Source organism: Chenopodium quinoa, unplaced genomic scaffold, assembly GCF_001683475.1.
Source record: "Chenopodium quinoa cultivar QQ74 unplaced genomic scaffold, ASM168347v1, whole genome shotgun sequence".
NCBI lineage: Eukaryota > Viridiplantae > Streptophyta > Magnoliopsida > Caryophyllales > Amaranthaceae > Chenopodium > Chenopodium quinoa.
This window is the reverse complement of record NW_018743434.1, coordinates 189,925-211,575: the sequence shown is the minus strand read 5'-3', so window position 1 is coordinate 211,575 and position 21,651 is coordinate 189,925. Positions and strand designations below refer to the sequence as shown.

Sequence of the window (21,651 nt, the reverse complement as noted above, 5' to 3'; positions counted from 1 at the left end):
CGTTTGGGGTTTTCTCGGGTTCTGAAAGGTGCCCTTGATAAGGTGATCTCTAGGCCTGATGACATTTCCAATTGGGTCTCTTTGTTGGTGTTACCTCTTTGTACCCTTAAAACCTTTCGCCCGCGGAGCAGCTCTGAGTCTAGGTCTTTGGTAAAACATCGGCTTCAAGAAGCAAGTATTTCCCGTGCTATTTGTTCTTGGAGTGCACCAGGTGGTATTTTGCAGCTTGTGAGGGATACTTTGGCAGAGGATTCTCCTACTTTATTAGTGGTTGGTGATGAGGACCTTGATTTGGAGGAGCGTAATATCAAGCAATGTCGTAGGAAGATTTGTGACGGCCACTACACTGTTGCAGTCCGGGTTCTTTCTTCTTCAGGCGTTGCTCCTTATAATGACGCCACTCTTGCAGATTTATAGTCTAAACACCCTACTTCTCCAGCTCCATCCTTGCCTGATATACCTGTTGATGGCCTTCATCTCGTTACTACTTCAGCTGTTGTTTTGGATCGGATTAAGAGTTTTCCACGTGGCACATCATGTGGTAGGGATGGTTTACGTGCTCAACACCTTATGGATTGCTTGAGTGGTGCTGCTGTGGCTGTCTCGGATGAGTTAGTTGACTCTATTTCTGGGGTGGTTAATCTCTTTCTAGCTGGTAGATGTCCTATGGAGCTAGGAGAGTATATTGCTAGTGCTCCTCTCACACCTCTTGTCAAGCCTGGTGGTGGTATTCGTCCTATAGCTGTGGGAACTATTTGGCAGCGTCTGGTTTCGAAGGTCGGTGCTGTTATGGTTGGCCAGTCTTTAGGATGTTACTTTGATGGTCTCCAATTTGGTGTTGGAGTTTCTTCGGGAGGTGAGGCGATTATTCATGCTGTGAATCGATTGATTGAGGATCGTGGTTCCGATGTTGGTCTTTCTATGTTGTTGGTGGATTTCCAAAATGCCTTCAATCTATTTGATCGTGCGGTTATGTTACGTGAAGTGCGTCGTCGTTGTCCAGGCCTTTCGCGATGGGTTGAATACTGCTATTCTAATCCCGCCAGATTGTATTATGGGGACCACATCTTATGGTCGTCTCAGGGGGTGCAGCAGGGTGATCCCCTTGGTCCTCTACTTTTTGCTTTGGTTTTACAACCCCTGGTGTGTAAAATCAGAGACACTTTTGATGTAAGTCTTCATGCATGGTGTTTCGGGGTTTTCTGATGTCCTGCGGGAGAGTTACAATTCCGAGACTGGAACCGGACGCCTGTACCTGCAAAATAACGGAGACTCCTGAGAGCTCCGCCTCCAACGGTCAAGTTAGTACCTGATTAAGGAGTAATTAATACAGAAATTAAAGTAAAAAGGTCTCTCTAGGTGAGAGTATTTAATGTAGATAATCTGCTTTGCTAGCGAGATCAGCCGGTTATTAGTGTGTTCCGTTAATTATTCGGTCTCTTGATTAATGAGGATTAATCGAGTATTTATAGCCTTGGGAAGCGTGCAACTCTCTAGGTTTAAGGTAAACCTAGGGCCGATCGGGCTTCTAGACTGAAATGGGCCTTGATGGCCGGTTGTCCCATTTGGCATGGGTGGACACGTGGCGTGTCTTAAGTGGTCCGTGGAGGACGCGTGGCGGAACCTGGTTGGCCCACTTGTCAAACGGCGCTTGGTGGATAAAAATCCCCTAATCATTTGCCCCTCACAGGTGGCACGCGACTGGTCACGTGTCGCCTGTGACAGGTGTCGCACGGTGACAGGCGACGGCCCGTTACAGGTGTCACCTTGCAGACGGCCGGGAGACTCTCCCGCCCAAATTTGAATTCGGAAGCGACCCTTCGCCTTCTCATTTTGCCTATAAAAGGAAGTGCTGACTTCGGTCATTTTCACATTTGAGAATTTTTGCGAGAACATTCGGACCCCTGAACTTGCTCTGACATTTTCGGACTTTTTCTGCCTACCGCCTGTTCTGACAAGCCGACTGACCCGAACTTTCAGGACTTCATCAACTGTCATCCGTTCAGGTAACTCAGTTCTCTTACTCTTAATTTTCTTTTTATTTTTTGAAATGGCACCATGGAAGCACACGACACGCCCTAAGTTAGTGATCAGCCGGTCACCGGGGACGGCTGAATCTAGGACTAGGAGTGCCGCCTGCCCTTTTCTGGACCCATCTTTGCCCTTTATACAAAGTCCGACTGAATCTGTGTCTATGCAGAACGTGATGGCCAGAACAAAAAAGACTGCTAGAATATCAAACTCAGACGGCTCCTCCCAAAGGGTACTCCTTAGCGAAACATCTGACCAGGCGCCAGATGTGGAACGAGGCGACTGTCAAGCTGACAGTTCTGAGAGAGGGACCAAGGTGTTCCTTCTCATCTAACCGTGGACATGTCCAATTTACCTTCTGCTCCTTCTAAGGGAGAGGAGGCGGGCCCCTCTAGGAGAGGGGAGGAGTCGTCCTCTTCGGACTCGTCAGGGGACGAGTCCGATTCCAGCTCTTCTGACCATAGTTCTTCTGACTCAGAAGAAAAACATAACCGCCTACAAGAGGCGAGAAGTTCCCATGCAGTGGAGAAGGGGGATAATTGGGCAGAGCCGTCCGCCTCTTACAGAGAGGAAAACACCCCCTACTACTGCAGGGTGCCCCGGGGCCGGATCGCAACCATGCGAGACAACGTGGCTAGCTTTATTGCTAACCACAAAATGGGCCCGGAGTATTTACTGTTTGTGCCGGATCCAGAAGATACTGTCGTCTGGCCGGCTGGTACCAGCTATGGTGACGGCTGTTTTGGCTGCTATGTGGCGGCCATCAAAGCTGGTCTGCGCTTCCCATTACATCCGGCTGTTCAGCGGATTTTAGATGGGTATGATCTGGGGTTATGGCAGTTAGCCCCCAACTCTTGGGTAAACGTACTCGGCTATGTGGCCGGGTGCGAACTGAACGGGGTGGAGCCAAGTTTTGAGGCTTTCGCCCACATGAACTATCTCAGCCGGACCCCTAAGTCGGGAGGTACCGGCTGGTATCAACTAACAAGCCACAGGGGTTACCTCATGACGAGAGGTAAGGCAAACAAATGGAAGGATTGGCGGAACACCTTCCTTATTATCGAGAGTTCAGACACGGAGCTGAACAAACGATTTAACAAGTGGAACAGGGATCCGCCTCTTCTTGCAGGCGGCCGCAGCATGCCGCCTGTTCCCCCAAAGGCTAAAAGAGAGATCCTAGACAAAGGACTCTTCAAAGTAGAGACTAGGGTGAACTCTACTTCAGGGGTACGAGAGCAAGTACCCCTACACTGCGTCCCGAGCTTCAAGTGGCTCTATGATGAGTACTTCTTGGCCGCCTGTGGCCTCGGCAGTCGGTGCTCTAGAGGTAGCCGGCCTGACGAATACTCTGTTTTCTCACGCCTTGTTTACTTGGGATTTTTACTAACTTTGCTGTTTATTTCTTTCAGCCGACGCCATGAGTAAAATAACAGCATCTAAGACTGCGGCGGCCATGCTGCGGGTTTCGCTAATGAAGCAGTCGTACGCCGACTCCCCCAGCAAGGAGGCACCCTTGGTAAGCTTTGAAAACTCTTCCCCTTTAAGTTGTATTATGCATATACTAACTCTTTTTGTTTTCAGTCTGGCACTCCAAGGGCTTCTTCCTCGCAACAGCCGGACCCCAAGGCCCGGAGGACGACTGTTGCAAGCTCTCCTGGGTCTTCCAGGAAAACAGTGGCGGCTGAGAAGCAGCCGGCCACTTCTTCAAAAACCCAAGCGGGGCCGCCTAGATGTATGGACCCTTGCTTGTAAAAACTCACTCTTGCTTCCTTCTTGATTAGGTCTAACTTGTTTTTCCTTCTGCTTAATGCAGCCGGCCCCCAGGGACTTGACTTGGTTGAGGTAGCCAAGTCAATGGTTAAAGTAGTTCCTCCCTCTGACCGGGAGGCGGTCAAGGGTGCCGGCACCCTTGACCTCGATGGAATTTCGGGGATCCTAGCTGAGGTATACCCTTTTGAAGTTCCAGGACGCCTGTTAACCCTTTTGATTGGAAACTGACGCCTGTTTTTCTTTGTACTTAGGCCCTGCTCCGAGTCAACAGCCTTCGCAAGCCGATTGATCGGAAAAACAAAGAGGTAAAGGCCGCAAAAGGCTATGGCCGCCTCCAGCTGTGATAAAGCAATGTTTCAAATTGCCCAAAATGAAGTACTGACCATTGATCTTCTTTATTATCAGGCGCAGGCGACCGCCGCTGTTCGGGCTCAGCTAGAGGCGGCCCAAAAGAAGGTTGACGAGCTGGAGGGGACCGTCACCAAACTTAAAGCCGAGCTGAAGCCCCTTCGTCAGAAAATGCACTCTTACGAAGCCATGGAGAAATCTTTGGCTAACGTAAAAGAACGCCTGGTGAACCAGGAGAAGAGTCTTACCCAAGAGCTCTCGGACAAGGCCGAGCAAGAAAAACAAGAGCTCGTCCGGGAGATGGTGGAAGACTCCGCCCAAATCCAACGCATGACCTGGGAACGACTGTTCCCCAGTGCCGACTTTGCCTCATGGGAAAGAACGTACCGCCAGTGTTCGGAAATATATAATCAACAGATCCTGGCGGCTGCTGAAGAAGAGGCGATGGACGTTGCGTTGGAGGAGGAAGAGCCGGTTGTGGCGCTTGTGCCACTTGGGGGAAAGGCATCAAAAGATGATGCAGCGAAGGCCGAGTCCAGCAAGAAGAGTGCTGACCAGGCGGCTGCTGCTGATACTGAACTGCCCCTTCTTAAGCTTTAAGTATATTTTTTCTTTTCACGGCCTGCGTGCCGTTTGCTTTGTAATTACCGGCCAGGGGGCCGGGGTTTTGAATATTCTGCTGGTCTTTTATGGCCGGCTCATTTTAATCAAACTTTTTGTTTTTGTTCAAATTTGTCTAAGTATTTGAAATTTGCTCACTAGACAGACTGTTGTGTATGGCCGAACGTTAAGACAGGTACAAATAGTAAGTATGCCGCCTATGCCCCTGGACGACTGGTTGTCTGTTTCCAGGATAGATGATCAGTCGGCCATTTAATCAATCGGTATTCGAACTCTTTATTCAATTTGACCAAGTAAATAGAATTACCAAGTAGCCAAGGAATTTAAGTAGGAAAACAAGCGGCGGGTACCGGTTGTTTCCCTTTATTGCCAATGTTGGCCTCTAATTTGTTATTTGTTAACCTAGCAAGAGTATTGGTTGAGAGCCTTTGTTTATTAAAAACAAGTGGACGACTCGTACCTTTTAGGCTCAGTACTAAGTTTGAGTGACTATTAAGTTAACATAGGAGTTACTTAGTCTTCGTCACAATCTTGATTGAGTAGTAAAGGTATCAGGCGGCGTAGGCCGGCTAGACCCCTTGATTTACCAATGTTTGTTGGCTATTTACTCAATAGGTTATCCAGTAGGAATAGGGGTTCGAGTGCCCTTGTTTGTATAAAACAGGCGGACGACTCAAACTTTTTAGGTTCCATACCAAATTTGAAGGAGTGACTATGAGTTAACTTTGGAGTTACTCAGTCGCCGTCACTTTTGTTTGAGAAAGTAGAGGTACCAGGCGGCGTAGGCCGGCTAGACCCCTTTATTCGCCAATGTTTGTTGGCTATTAACTCAATAGGTACCCCCTGCATTTATCCCAAGTAATACAGGCGGTCATCTGACTCAGATGTCAACTGCTACCACTGGTTTGGTTAGTGATAGAGTTATCCTTGTCTCAAAAAACGGCTACGTGGTTGCCCTTTGGGACAGTCGTATAGGTGCCGTGTAATTAGTTTATAGAACAATGTTCCACCCAAAAGGGAGCTGCTCTCTGCGACGAATTTCATCCGAATGGATGCCGCCGGACGCCTGCTATAATGTTGGGACAGGTCGGATTAGTTTTTAAAAGTTAGATCAGTTGACTAGGCGCCTGGTCTGATCATTCGGCCGTGGCCTTGGTAAGTTCTTGGTGAACGTAGGTGCTAAGTCAAAGAAGGGTAGCCGCCTGTTAGGCACAGGGTCGGCCAGGCCCTAATCTTTTTAGCTAAGTATTGTGAGTAAAATACTCAATGGAGAGTAGCCGACTGTAAAGGTACAGACGGCATGCCCCTCTGAAGATAGAGTGAAAAAACTCAATGGAGAGTAGCCGACTGTAAAGGTACAGACGGCATGCCCCTCTGAAGATAGAGTGAAAAAACTCAATGGAGAGTAGCCGACTGTAAAGGTACAGACGGCATGCCCCTCTGAAGATAGAGTGAAAAAACTCAATGGAGAGTAGCCGACTGTAAAGGTACAGACGGCATGCCCCTCTGAAGATAGAGTGAAAAAACTCAATGGAGAGTAGCCGACTGTAAAGGTACAGACGGCATGCCCCTCGTAATACAAAATTGAATAGTAAGTGCCAACTTTATTAAGTAGCTCTTTACTTTACATCATTCAAAAGAAATATTTCTTAAGGTTATCTACATTCCAAGTTCGAGGCAACGGTTGTCCGTCTGGTGTTTCCAGACGGTAGGTACCGTCCCTGACTTCCGCATAGATTCGGTAGGGTCCTTCCCAGTTGGGAGTTAGTTTGCCAGACTCGTTAGCCCTACCAACTGCTTCCATTTTTCTAAGTACAAAGTCCCCTACTTTGAGTGGACGCCTGTGCACTTTCTTGTTGTATGATCTAGTCATTCTCAGGCGGTAGATTTCATGGCGCAAAACAGCATTGCCCCTCTTTTCAGGAAGTGAATCTAATGCCAGGCGCATAGCTTCCCAGTTTGCCTCTTCGTCATATAGCATTACTCGAAGAGTCGGCTCGTAGTGTTCTATTGGAAGAACAGCTTCTGCACCATAAGTGGGGAGGAATGGAGTTTCTCCAGTCGCCCCTTTTTCAGTCGTCCTAATGGCCCAAAGAACATGTGGTAGTTCATCTGCCCATAGGCCGCCTGCTCGTTCAATTTTTTTTCTTGAGACCGTCTGAGATGATTTTATTAAAGGCTTTCTACCTGGCCGTTTGCTTGTGGACGGCCGACAGATGCAAAGTAAATGCCTTAGTCCTTAGATAATCTTTCCACCAACAACAATTTAATTAATAATCCGTAATAAAAATATACGTACTATATATATTTAACTTTTTTCATACGTAAATAAGAAAATGAAAGGAGATATATAGTAAATTATTTGAAATTATAAATTAAAATGTAAAGTTGAGAAAAAACGAGTAAAGTAATTAGAGAATTAGTTTATCACAAACTATTGCGTCATTTCAATATGATCAAATGTTTCGTCAGTCCGACGGTTTTTGCTTTATACCAATGATTGCTCCCCCATCGACGGCGTTGTTATAGGCGGTGGTATCGTTAACGGCGAGAAACTCGTTAATTGTTGATTATATTTGTCCATGATTTATGATTGAATCGGCTTGATAATTGCTTGAGATTCTCGGATATTTCGAAAATGCCCAAAAAAATCGATTTGGGTCTTTCTTGTGTGATGTATAATTGTTGAAATTTATTGTCCTATGTGATTGTATGTTGAATTGTAAGCATTTTTATAATAAATGTATGTATTTTGGTTGAGAAATGAGCATGTTATGTTATACCCATGAGCTTAGTACGGGACCTTGTGGTTCCACCATTGTTGACTTTTTAATTATTTTTATAAAATAAATTCTATTGTCTAGATTATATCATCTATAATAAGTTGAATGATATCATCTATAAGTTGGATGATATTCTCTATAAATTGGATGATATCCTTTTATAACAGGATGTGATATCATGTATATAAGCCAACAAAAGGAATATATCAGCTAATAAATGAAGCATATCAGCCAATAAAAGGAACATATCAGCCAACAAAAGATAGATATCAACTAACATATTGAACATATCAGTCAATAAAAGGATGAAATCAACAAATAAAAGCAACAGGTAAGCCAACATATTGTACATATCCTTTATCAAATAATATGTATCCTCCAACAAACTTTATGTATCCTCTATTAAGTAGCACATATCCTCCAACAAATTGTACATATCCTATATTAAATATTACATATCATCCATCAAATACTACATATCCTTTAATAAATTGTACGTATACTCTATCAACTAACACATATCCTCCACCAAATACTACATCATATCCTCTAACAAATTGTACGTATCTTCTATCAAAGATAAATTGTATATATTCTCTATCAAATGCTACATATCCTATAACAAACAATATATATCCTACAACAAACTGTACGTATCCTCTATCAAATAACACATATCTTCCAACAAGTTATACATATCCTCTATCAAATAATACATATCCTATATCAAATACTGCATATCATATATACTTAACGCGCGAATTGTTTGATGCGCCAAAGCCGCACCCAATACCTTCTCTTAGTTTATTATACCTCAGGCATTAGTTAATCTCTCTACTCTTCTATAATTTTTCTTATTTTTGCTTTATTTTTTGTCTCGTAATAAGATCATAAAACAACGGATAATGAACGAACGAAAATAACAAAGAATAAAAAATAACAATGTGAAACCTTCATCTTACTAAAAAATTTAAAATTGTGTATGCATGCATCATATCATAAAAAAGCGTTTAAAATCATCAACGTAATAAGTTGTGTTTGACCATTTTGCCCAAGAATAGGACGGTGGAATTAGATTAGGATGAGATTATGAGATAAATTTCTTATCTTTAAACGATAATCACATCACGTCATTTATTAATTTAATTGCTCCCTTAATCGTAGTTGTTGTAACTAATTATGGTTAAACTAACGGCGTTAGGGTCCCACAACGTTAAGTATGTGACTATGTGTCCCATAGTAAAATACAAGTACCACATTGATCTGCGTATGGCCCAGCGAAGCAGGAAATTGGAGAAAGAGATCACTGTGTGCACGTGGCGTGACATGGGAGCTCCTGAATCTTTTTACTTGGTTTCTGGGTTGAACACGTGGACACCCCGAGGCCTCTCCAGCTGTTCTCCTAAGGTTGCCGACTTCGAATACGGTAGGCTGTATGGGATATACTCCATAACTAGTATTCGAGCTCGGGCAGAATATGAAATTTGATAAAATAGAGTATCATTACTCCATCATGTCTAATCAGTTTAATATTTTGATTGAACTAGTCTTTTAACAAGGTATATATCAGCGTCAACATAATATAACTGTTATGTATCTAGTGTTATAACTTAAGAATTATGACACTTTCATTTTTGATTTAATACTCGTTTTATGATTATAGCAATAAAAATAAAATTTTACAATCTATGTTAAAATCAATTTCCACTTTAAGAGTGATAAACCATTAACCACCACCACCCTAAATATCTCGTAAAACAAACAAACAAAAATAAAATGGTAATCGAAATATTAAAAAAGTGTATTATTTATATCATGACAATACTTTTTTTTGGGAGCATGCACCTTTTTGTTTTGTTAAACTATATGACATATTTTTCTTTTCTTTTTTCCAAAAAAATAAAGGAAAAAGCTTGCATAAAATAAAGGAGAAGGATAGATGTTTACTTTTTTGTTTAATTTATTTATGTGCATACACTTTATATAATTTTTCTTTTCGATGCAATTTTTTCTTTACAGACGTAACATATATAGTAATAGACACAAGGATGTAAGATCAAGAAATAAGAATAAAAAGTCACAAATTTGTGCGATTAATTAACACTTCATAATTTATTAGGTTTTTTTTTTTTTTTTTTACAAAGTGGAAAAAGAAGACTAGCTCTCAACCGACTTATAATTTATTAGTTATGTCCACAAGTAGCTTAAATATAAGTTTTATTAATCACAAAGAATAATACAAGATACATATGAGTAATATCTTTTGTTGGCCGTTTGCTTAATGCATAGACGTATATTAATTCATGAGAATCACGACTAAACAAAGTGAGATTTTGTGATACGGAATCATTTGCTTAAATTTTGCTTTTTATTGAACCTAAATCATACTTAGGCCCTGTTCTTTTGAGCTTTTCAGTAGAGCAGGACAGGACAGGACAGGGCAGAGCAGAGCAGGGCATGGCAAGGCAGGGCAGAGCAGAGCAGAACATAACAGATTTTATTATTATTATTATTATTATTATTATTATTATTATTATTATTATTATTGTCGCATTATTATTATTATTATCGCATTATTATCATTGATTATTTATTATTATTATCATATCTCAAAAACAGACAAATAAAGTCATACAACTTACAATAAATTAGTGGGAAGCTGAGATACAATCTGGGCTCCTCACTCCTCTAGCTATAGCGAATCCTACCCTCGTGAATATATGAGCTGCAGCACGACCCCCAATGTCTTGCGTCGCTGGGAACCTCTGAACTCGCTTCAGTAACGCAACAACCTCCTTCTCTAATTCCCCAAGCGAAGAAAAAGAGAAGGGAATGAAACCATATCCAATCAGCCGACAACTAGCTTCATACTTCACCCGCTTTCGATGAGCCGCATCAGCCACAACTCGTCCAAGAACAAAGTCAAATAGTCCTGTATGTGTCAAAGGATAAGACCTTGTTAAGTCCACACATACATCGCTACCACGATCCCATGAATAAAGTAACACATCTGTAGGTCTGAGGGCCCCGTCATTTCCTCCAGACAACCCTATGTCAACCTCCTTTCTTGCTGAAATCCCAGATCTGTAGCAAATATCAACATGGGTATCCCGGACAACATTATGCCGATGTTTAATACCCACAATACCAGCACACGACACCGCGTGATCACCGAAAATCACTACAAGAAAAAAGGCCATTTCCTTCAGTCGGAAAACCTGTTTCCGACGAAATTTCCGTCGGAACAGGTTGTCGGAAGCCCTTTTGTAAGAGGTTTTCCGACACTGGGATGTCCGTCGGAAATTTCCGACGGAAATTCCGTCGAAAGTTGCTAAAAAAAATAAATAATAAAAAAAAACTACAACACCACCAGCCCTAACCACCCTAACCCACCCTATCGAGCCACCCTGACCACCCAGACCAGACCCCCCACCCCACCTCACCTACCCACCCTGACTAAACCAAACTTCCCCCACCCTAACCCTCACCACCTTAACCCCAGTAAAAACCCAAGAACAAGTAGAGCACGGTGTCGAGATAGAGAACAATGGAACACCCATCCGGTAGCTCAACACACATCGGTAGGTCTTTGCGTTCATCGTCTGACCTAACTCAGAAATAGGGACCACCCGAAGCCAAGAAGAGGTGTGATCTCCCTGCTGCGATTTCCACAATGCAGATTGCCGAGTAGACAAAGAAAAGACGGATTTTGCAAAAGCGGTAACGTTTGTGAAATATATATCTGCCAATTTTTTCATGAGTTTAGGGTCAGCGACCTCAATAGTATTACTCATAATGTCAGACTCCACCGTTCTATTGAACAAGCTCAACGCATCCTCAAAGGCTCGACCAAGGCCAACAACGCCAACATGCCGTAGAAGCCTTGTCTGCAACCCAGCAGACTGTAACCGCGAAGCAAGAAAAGCATAATGGCGAACATCACCTGCGGAATAAACACCAAGCCCGCCATACGTAAAAGGCAAGGTGGCAAGCGGCCACTGCTAATCGCCAAACCCAGGCCCTGAAGTAGTAACAATACGCTCTAAGGAAGATAGAAGAGCCCCATCGAATGTGCGCTGAGCCATCTCAAAAGTACTAGGAGGACAAGTACGCAATGCAAAGTAGAGTTTAGAAACTTCGGTACAAGCCCTAAGCAACAATGGCTCGCACTGAGGATCATCAACCTTAGTAATCTTATCTATAAGCGCAATGATCTTGGTCACCCTCTGCATCACAAGCTCACCTCCAAACCCGGAATCAGAACTAGCGGGACCACCTAGCAACTTAACACCATACAAGGGTCGAGCAATATTAGGTGGAAAGACACCCACAAACCTGCTTCGAGGGTCTTCTAAAGGCCAAAAAACTTCAGTTTTTTCCACGTTAAGATGTAACCTAAGACGAGGTCCTTCCTCCATAATCAACTGCAGAACCTTCCCTACCACAAACGTGTCACCAATAACAGTGCCGTCATTCAAATATCAAGCTTAAAGACATAAATCAAAAGTGTTTTTGATTTTACACACCAGGGGTTGTTAAACCAAAGCAAAAAGCAGAGAACCAAGGGGATCTCCTTGCTGCACCCCCTAGACGACCAGGGGTTATTATTATTATTATTAGATTTTATTTTTTAGATTTTTTTTAACTCTTTTTATAACATTAGAATATGTGTTAAATAATATAGAATATTAATTATAATCATTAAATATTAGAGCAACTCAAAAAAAGACCTTGATGCCATAGTGATTAGTTTTATGTTTACTAAATAAGTCCATACTATCAAATTTGCGACTTTATAAAAACCTCTCACCCTCGACTTTATAAAAACCTCCCCCCCCGTTGCTCTTGCTGAGTTGAAGCCAAATTTGAAAAATAATGTCCATGTACAGCTCATCGACCATCAGCATGCTCTCACCCTTGCCATGTCTATGGCGGGCTTATGCCAAATCAGGCCATTATGTCGTCCAAACCCACACCCAGCTTTAGGGAGAAGTTTCCATTTTGTCATTTACAGTCAAAATAAACAAACAAGTCAAATCAAAATGCCACAATAACAGAGTTAACCATGCTTAACGGCAGGTGACAGGTCGTCTTCTTCTCATGGGACCCAAACCTCACAAATTTCCAATTTAATTAAAAATGACCCACACTTGCCATTTACCAATTCGACCTCCTTCCTTCTTCACTCCCTCTCACCATCACAAAACTCGTCCACCATTCTTTATAAATCACTACTTCTCCTTCTCTTCCCACCATTTTCCCACAATTATTCAATCTTCTCCTTCTTCACATACACTATTCCCGGTTCTCTTTAATCTCCAGGTAAATCACGCGTCGATTTGTGTAATTAATGCCTAATTCTTTTACTTGTGTGTATATAAATAGGATTGAATTTTGCAGGATTCAAATGGCGGAGTTTCATTTCCAAAACGACGAGCTCGAGTTTGTTGATGATATTAACGATTTTACTAATTTTGACGGCGAGCTTTTAGCTTTTTCCGAGAGCTCTTCGCCGACAAGTAGCCTTTGCAACACCGACGATCCTTTCGATTCCGACGTCGAGGATTGCTTTGACGTCGTACGTTTTCTCTATTGATTTTTTGTTACTCCTTTTGTTCGGAATTGAACACACAGTCAAAACTGTTTTTGTTTATGTAAGAATAATTGATTGAAAAATTGGTTGTTTTGTGAAAAAATAGTGTGAAGGAAAGTCGAAAAGCGAAACGACGGCGTTAGAAGCTCGGAATGGGAAAGATATACAAGGGATACCATGGGATAGGCTTAATTTTACGAGAGATAGATATCGTGAGACTCGGTTGAAGCAGTATAAGAATTTTGAAAGTCTTCCTTCTTCTCGAGAACATTTGGAAAAGGTCTGTTTTCTTATTTTGTTTGATTTCTGAAAATATTCATTTTTTATTTTTTATTTTTTCTCTATAGAATATGTTACTCGTACATAATTTGGCTGATTGAAACTGTGAATTTGGCTGATTGAATTTTTTTTTTTTTTTTTTTTTTAAAACTGATTTGACAGTTTATTTTGATTTATGTCGTTTTATTTTCTTAATTGATGCTGATTTTTAACACTGATATACATGAATTGAAACTGCTGTTTGTTAATTGTTTCAAACTGATTAGAATATATTTTTGTTGATTGAAAATTACTGTTTAGAGTTCTTAATTGTTATTAAATTAATAACAAAAAATAAAAAATTGGAAATAAGAAGTTTTTTTTTTTTTTTATATAGAATTTAGTTTTTAGTTGTCATATTTCGGAATTAATTTGATTTTATAATTAAAAGTATGACTAATTTAAATTCTTTTTAATATCGTATGGAATTGTACTTTGAAGAATTCAAAAGTAAGATAGAAAATGACAATGATACTGAATAGGCCCTGTTTTGAATTTTATGATTCATTTTTGTTGATGTGCAATATGTAACAGGAATGCAAGCAAGTGAAGAGAAGCCAAACCTTCTATGATTTTCAGTTTAATACAAGACTTATCAAGTCCACAATTGTGCATTTTCAGGTAAAATTTATGCTTGATTTCCGGTTGTTGCAAAATCATAAGTAGTTTTAATGGAGGGATCACTTAAAGGGACCTTTGAGATTCAAGTCTAAGGTCGTCATATCTGTGTACATTTGCCACAAGGAACAAATGTGAATTTCGGGATCATTTCTATTCTCGATGGAGACTAGACTTCGAATTTGTTTATTTTTAGCGCTTGAGGACTCTATAACAGTTTGCAAATTAAAAAATTAGACAAAAATTATGGTGAAGAGAAGAATTTAATTGAGAATTCATCTGACTTAAAAATTCCCTTTTTAATTTTTTTTTTTATCAAGGGAGATTGTAAAACCAATTATAGAACAAACAGATCTAAGAATTAGAATGTCAATCTGATTTTTTTTTTTTTTTTTTTTTAATATAATCTTTCTCGAAAGAAACAAGCAATTCTTAAAGGTATCTTTTTGTTCAAATGAATATCTAAACTAAATTCTATCCTTCCTAAAACCATTTTTTAATTACTTTATATGCTACTCTGGAGTGCTCAAGTGTTGAAAGTAAACATGACAAGAGTTGAAGTATATTCTCCATTAAATATGGTGATGATTGTGAAATTACTCTTTTTCTTTGCTGCTAGTTTATAAAAAATTACGAGTTTACATTTCGATTTGCAAGGTCCTTGATGTGGCTTTTCGGTTAAGGGTCCCAAGGAAACTCACTTAACAAAGAGTCTAACACGAGTCTGTAGCCATATGTCAGACACAACCATTTCATGAAAATTTGCATGATTTTGGTCCAACATAAACTGTCTAATTGTCATACCTTTGAGTGTTGAGTATCTAAATAGGTACTTGAGGAAAGGAGTAACATTAGATGTTTAGATAGGGGGTTTGCTGCGTGTTTTAAGTTTTTTAGATCCAATTAGCATGTGTTTCTTATAGAGTGATACACTAAAGAATTTCAGCTTTAGGCTTAAGATGGTATAATTGGCCTCTAGTTTGCTTGTTTAGACATTTGGTTATTACATTAAGCAAACAAACCTAATTCTGGCCTAGATGAATTGTTATGTGGCTCAAATTTGACCAACCTTATTTTCATCACACGTTAAATTTCTGGCTTAATCAAATTGTTATGTGGCACAAATTGACCAGCTTCATTTTTCTTCCATGTCTATGTATTTTTATATGCTGTATCTGGTGGAAAAAGCCGTGTGGGTTGTATTTACTTTATCTTTTTGTGCAGATAATTGAAGATTTAATCATTACTATTGATTTGATGCTAAATACTCACAAAATATTCTAAATATAAAAGTTCGGTCATGTAAGGTACTATCTTGAGTGGATTTTGCTTTGTGGTGATGTAATTTGTTATACTTGTAGTAATATAAGGTATTATGTTCAGCATTATGTTATTTTCCGTAGTAGTGCTCATAAAGTTATCTTGTCTACTTAGTATAATACTCTGGTTAGTCTGGTAAAAGCATCATATTGTTGCATGCAATACATTAAGTGTCTGTTGTGGCATCTTGGAAGTCCATGTTTGGAGGTTGTAAAATATGTCACCATTGGAGATAGAACAAAGAAAAAAAAAAGGCAGAAAGAGGTCTGAGAGTCAGGAGGCTATGTTTGGTATCTTTTACAATAGACATCAGAATAAAGCCCCTTTAGTTGCAGAACATGTTCGTTTGTACTGTATATGTGCATGAGTTATAATAAGCAAAACCTCATATTATCCTTGTGAAATAAAGAAATCAATAGAGTTTGAACATCTGAAGTCTGTCTATATATTACTGCTTCGAACTGGATTTACTATTAGTTGACCTTGGCCACTTTGCTTTTGGGTGTCATTTGATGCTGAAATTAGAATAATGTAAACGATTAAAAGTGGTGTTTACAACTCTTTTGTTTTAATTAGCATTATAATATTGCTTTAACCGCCTTGTGGCATTAGAATTTTAACTGTCTGTAGCAGGATGGAGTTATATCTGAGCAGCTGGCGCTTAAAGGGTACGTTTCAATATGGTATGAGAGGATAAATATAATTCTGGACATGTTAGAGAATTAGAAGCTTGCAATAATTGTTGACAACACGATAATTTTTTTTATTTTGTAATTTCTTTATTACTACTAATTACTTCCTGTTCAATATCTTGGATAATTTTTTTTTATTTTTTTATTTTTTAATAATAATCTTATTGCTTATATACTTTGTGGTGGATTGTAGTTTTTCATTATGTTCACCCTTCTATCTGACTATCTTTGCATACGTTAGTAGTTTTATTCGTATTTTTTCACTCCCTTCTGCACAGTCCATAGTTAAGCTGCCGATGGTTGAATGCTGACTGTTCATCATGATTCTATCACCTAGTATAAGTAAAGACTTCAATAGTTCTAACACACTTCCAGTGCCATGTCAATTGGTTGGTGTTGATATGCTTACCTATTCCACTTGATCTGAGATTGTAGAGGTGCTTACATAACAGAATTTACTAGGTTAGAAATGCCAGAGAGAGTGATGAGTGCATCAGTCTGAGTTTTTGAGTGTAGTGATCTCATTCCTGGCACTTGTAAAAAGCTTATGATTCATTTATTAAGTTGGTGTGAGAATTTGGTGGTTGTTTCTAACTCTTCGCAATCTGTTTTGTGTCTGCAGCTGAGGAATTTGTTGTGGGCGACATCGAAGCATGACGTTTATCTTATGCAGAACTCCTCTGTTATGCACTGGTCTGCTCTGCGTAAGAAAAGTGAAGAAGTGATTAATGTGGCTAAACCAATTGTGCCAACAACTGTGAGTCATAAGTGTCCTCATCTGTTGCAAGTATGAAAGCTTTGCAAGGGTGCATCTTTTCATAGTTATCTCACTTATCTGACAGTATTAGTTTCATGATACATTACAGAAATGCACTCGATCTCTTCCTCTGCCCTTGTCAAGAGTGCAGATTAGCACTATGTGCGTGAAGGATAATCTCTTGGTGGCGGGTGGTTTCCATGGGGAGCTCATTTGTAAGGTACATGCCTTTAATTTTATGTTCTGGTCACTCCAGTAGTCCAGTGTTGATAACTTGTTTGGCTTACATGTTATTGTCACTCTCTGGTTGCAGTACTTAAATCAGCCGGAAGTGGAATTCAGTACAAAAGTGACGACAGAGGAGAATGCAATAACTAATGCAGTAGATATATGCCAAAGCCCTAGTGGTTCAAAATGCATTATAGCTGGCAACAATGATGCTCAAGTTAGAGTTTTTGATGCTGCAAATTTCATTTGCATTAATCGTTTCTGCTTTCCATGGTCTGTGAATGTGAGTACTACCTCATGGCTTCTATGTTGGAAACCAGCCCAACTTTTCAATATTGCTGATGATTTGTGAGATATGTGCTGACTTGTTATCTTTGCTTTGTTTGTAGAACACCTCGATGAGCCCCGATGGCAAGTTAATGGCTGTCCTTGGTGACAGTACAGAGTGTTTAGTATCTGAATCTCATACAGGGAAAGTCGTCGGTACACTCAAAGGGCACATGGATTATTCATTTGCCTCTGCTTGGCACCCTGATGGCCGTATCTTGGCCACCGGAAACCAAGACACAACGTGCAGACTCTGGGATATCAGGAACATGTCTCAATCCCTTGAGGTACTTAAGGGAAGAATGGGTGCCATAAGAGCACTGAAATTCACTTCAGATGGCCGGTTTATGGCCATGGCCGAGCCAGCTGACTTTGTCCATATCTTCGATACACAATCTGGATATGAGGAGGCACAAGAAATCGACCTGTTTGGAGAGATTGCAGGGATTTCTTTCAGCCCCGACACTGAAGCACTGTTTGTCGGGGTTGCTGATCGCACTTACGGTAGTGTGCTAGAGTTTAATCGAAGACGTAATAATAAATACTTGGAGGCCATATTTTAGGAAATGTTCCTTTTGCAAACTGCAGACAACCTGTTGTTTTTTCCAAGAGTGAGATGCAAATATTTGGACATAGTAGTAGAAGCTTTTTTTTCCCGGTGTAATTTGAACTGTGGAGGCATTATTTTTAGAGGTTGATGCCGATGCCTCGGAAGTCATCTAGCTATTTTGCTAATTAAGAAGCCTTTTTTCTCCCGATTAGCTCAATGTAAAGAACACTTTATTTTTGGGATGCTTTTTAAATTCGTCTTGTGTATTACTAATACTTTGTATGCGTTCACGTAAATTTTATGTATTTATTTATCATTACTCCGTACTATATTTTTTGGTCTGCACTTGAGCATTTTAAAGTCAATAATATGGATACTGACTTGTAGTGTGTTGGGAGCGGATTCTAACAACTTACAAATTAGGAAAAAGATCAATCAAAGAATCAATTAAAGAATACAAAATTTGACTTCATTTATGCATAATAAGTAAACAAGCTGAAGAAGGAAATTATGCGTGGTAAAAAATATCAATGGAATAGCTCATCAATCAAAGTTGATCCAATCAATAAGTCAACAATCAATTAAAGATCTTATGAAATCAATCAAGACTATAGAATCAATCAAATAAAGCTAAATCAGGAAATAAATTACTTGATTGACGAAATACTATTCGCGTAGTGGTCCCAATTGAGTACAGACAATATGGACTTAATTGCACCTTTCTGAGTAAGTCGACCACCTTTTTGAGCCTTTCTGAGAAAGGCAGCTTCCCTTCAAAGCTCGGACTAGTTGATGACGCGTAACGAATACTTGGGCAACAACCCATGATTGAAGGAGCGAATCGAGGAAATATCAATCATAAGTCAACATTTCCTAAAAGATGAAGATGCCAATCAATATTGTCAACATTACCAAAATAATGAAGATTCTTCAATAATTATCTTTATTAGATTTTACAAATTATTATAAATAGGATGCTCTTTGTAATAGAATTCATTCGTACATTATCTAATATAATTTACTACACTTTTATACTAAAATCTATGATATTATGTCGTCCTTACTGGTATTATTTCGTCCTTACTCATAATTGACTCTTTTACTTTGATCTTTGTTGTTCGATATATAATTATTATTATAGTTCTATTATTTCATTGCTCTTATTAACTCATTCATTTGAAGATTGTGTTTATTTTCTTTTAACAGATTTGATTAAAACCTTTAACAAATTCCTAGAAACCCCTTTCTAAGATTTGTCCAAACCATAGTGCAACAGCCCAATCAGGGGCATAACGACACTTTCAGATAAAAGTAAAATGCGTCACTCTTAATCTTAATTGGAGAACATGAGATAAATTTGGTGTAAACTTTATTGAATAAAATGGCTTACTTTTGGGTTAAATATAGGATTATGAAGCTTCTAGTTGAACAAAGTAATCTAACATTGTAACTATTTTGTCTGGATAAGGTCTAAGGAGGTCTCTATGAGTATTATGACTCTTATCGTTCTCCATTTAGAGTAATGAAATAAATCAAAAAATGACCCCATAAATCAAAATATGATATGGGGTACTACATATTTTAGGCATTAATTAGGAATATCATTCTATGTTATCTAAATTTTATTAAGGGATTTTAGTAATTTCAAGTGTTTGAAGATTTTTAATGATGAAAGCCAAAATTCTTTTGGAAAAATTAATAAAAATAATCCAAATTATTGACCATCTTCTCATTTTAATTCAAACTAGTCTTTTAACTTAGAATAAACCAAAGTATAGGGGTAGTTGCTCATATTAGTTTAAGCAAAGTTTAAATTAAATGTGTGGGCCTCACTTTTAATTTTTTAAATTGCATTTTCTCCTCCTACGGTCCTACCTCATCTAACCACCGAAACTATAGTACAGAGTACCATTTTCATGCCTTTTCTAAAGCTTGGGGTTTCCTCCATGAAAGAGCATTAGTCAAAGAGCAATTTTGCATGTATGACAGTTCGTCTTCAAATTTTGTAAATTTCCATTTTTTTTTTCTCTTCTTGATTACAATTATGTATTTCGTTGCTTCTAATATTCCATTAAAGTTCAATTGCAAATCGTATTATTGGAGCGTAGAGGTGAGACGAGACGAGACGAACATTCGTTTCTCCTCTCTTCTTGCATGTGCAGAAGCTGCAGCTTTAAGTTCCACCAATTCTTGCTCAATTTTTTTTTTGTTCTTTCCCTTCAGCTTAGCTTCTTGATGATTTCCCTCTTACCATAAGTTTCAATCACAAGCTCATCAACGATTTCTTGTTTTTCCCTCAATTTATCTAGCGTAAACTCTTCCTCCCATTTGAAATAATTGCGATTTTCAGACTAACAATATAACATACAACACAATTCAAGAATAATAAAAAAAAAACCGCATCTTTAAATTCAAATTCATGTCAAAAAATAATTAAAATTGAAAAAAATACACTTGCTGGGAACTTCCCACATCCATAAAAACGCTTCCCAGATTCCCAGTATGTACTCCTCCATTATTGACTGCCCTAAGCTTCGCTGGAGCATCGCGGTGACAATCCACATTAAGCCAAAATTTTAATGAATGAGTTGAGAAATATGAGATGGATGAGTGGCTGAATGAGTTTGCACTAGTAGACATGATTTAATTTTGGAAGGAGGAACCAAAAAGATGAAATCTTGATGGTGACCAGAGGAAGATAAAATAGAAGTAGAAGATGGTGATTTTGAAGAAGTAAATGGTTCCAAAAATGAACGGTAAAGGAGGAGTAAATGCAATTAAAAAAACAAAAATGGTCCCCATAAGAGTTATTTAACCTGTCTAGCAGGTTACTAAGTTGCTTAGACTAGTATGAGCAAATCCCTATACTTTGGTTTATTCTAATTTAAAGATTAGTTCGGATTAAAATGAGAAGATAGTGAATAGTTTGGATTATTTTTGTCAATTCTTTTTTTATTATTTTATTTTCTTATTTTTTACCTTAAAATTTAATTTAGTAGATCTTGGTTTTTACAAAAAATAATTTGGATATTATTAAAGAGATTGAGAAATTATACTTGTAGGTGTTTAATGTATCAATATATTAAAAACATATGTTAATAAGTTAATTGATTAGTTTTATTGTATATACGTAATATCTTCATCAGTGTATAAATAATTAAAGCTGTATAAAGTCTAAAATGTTACAATTATTGTTAGGAAAAATACACTTTAATAATATACCAACTATGAACGATTTACTTTTAATAAACCCAACTAAGCTTTATTATCTAATAATCCCAACTATGGGGTCGGTTTGCCTCCAATGACCAATGGTCCCAATGACTGGTGACCTGCTAAAAGAGTGTTTTTTTTTGTTTTTTTTTTGTTTTAATCGCCACGTGTCAACACGTGAATGGTCCAAAATTAAAAATAAAAAAAACATATTAAACATAAAATTAAAAAAAACCAAAATTCCAGCCACCTCTCTCCCACCCCCTAACCTCACCGAAACCCTAACCCCAGCCCCCAACCTCACCGAAAATCGGCCGCCAACCCCCCTCAACCACCGAAAACAGCTGGCCGGCCTTTACCATCCATCCCCGACCCCTAAAACCATACAACAGCCACCAAAATAGTCACGCAACACCATGAAAACCACTGCGCACCTGATAGAGGATCTAAACACGTCATTAAATGCTTAAAACATTATCAAC

At 39.0% G+C, this 21,651-nt stretch overlaps 1 protein-coding gene across 2 annotated transcripts; it reads left to right on the top strand.

The window, feature by feature from the left end:
* The first annotated feature begins 12,716 nt into the window (after positions 1 to 12,716).
* LOC110739124 (uncharacterized WD repeat-containing protein C2A9.03-like) lies at positions 12,717 to 18,297 on the top strand. 2 transcript variants are annotated; one of them, XM_021919581.1, is made up of 8 exons: positions 12,717 to 12,875; positions 12,954 to 13,131; positions 13,253 to 13,426; positions 13,999 to 14,085; positions 16,717 to 16,851; positions 16,961 to 17,071; positions 17,165 to 17,362; positions 17,469 to 18,297. In XM_021919581.1, the coding sequence occupies exons 2-8, from the start codon at positions 12,961 to 12,963 to the stop codon at positions 17,967 to 17,969; spliced, it is 1,377 nt and encodes a 458-aa protein (XP_021775273.1). In that variant the 5' UTR covers positions 12,717 to 12,875; positions 12,954 to 12,960; the 3' UTR covers positions 17,970 to 18,297. The 2 variants fall into 2 exon arrangements, with proteins under 2 accessions (XP_021775273.1, XP_021775272.1); XM_021919580.1 differs by having other exon boundaries at positions 16,717 to 16,881.
* The last annotated feature ends 3,354 nt before the right edge of the window (positions 18,298 to 21,651 follow it).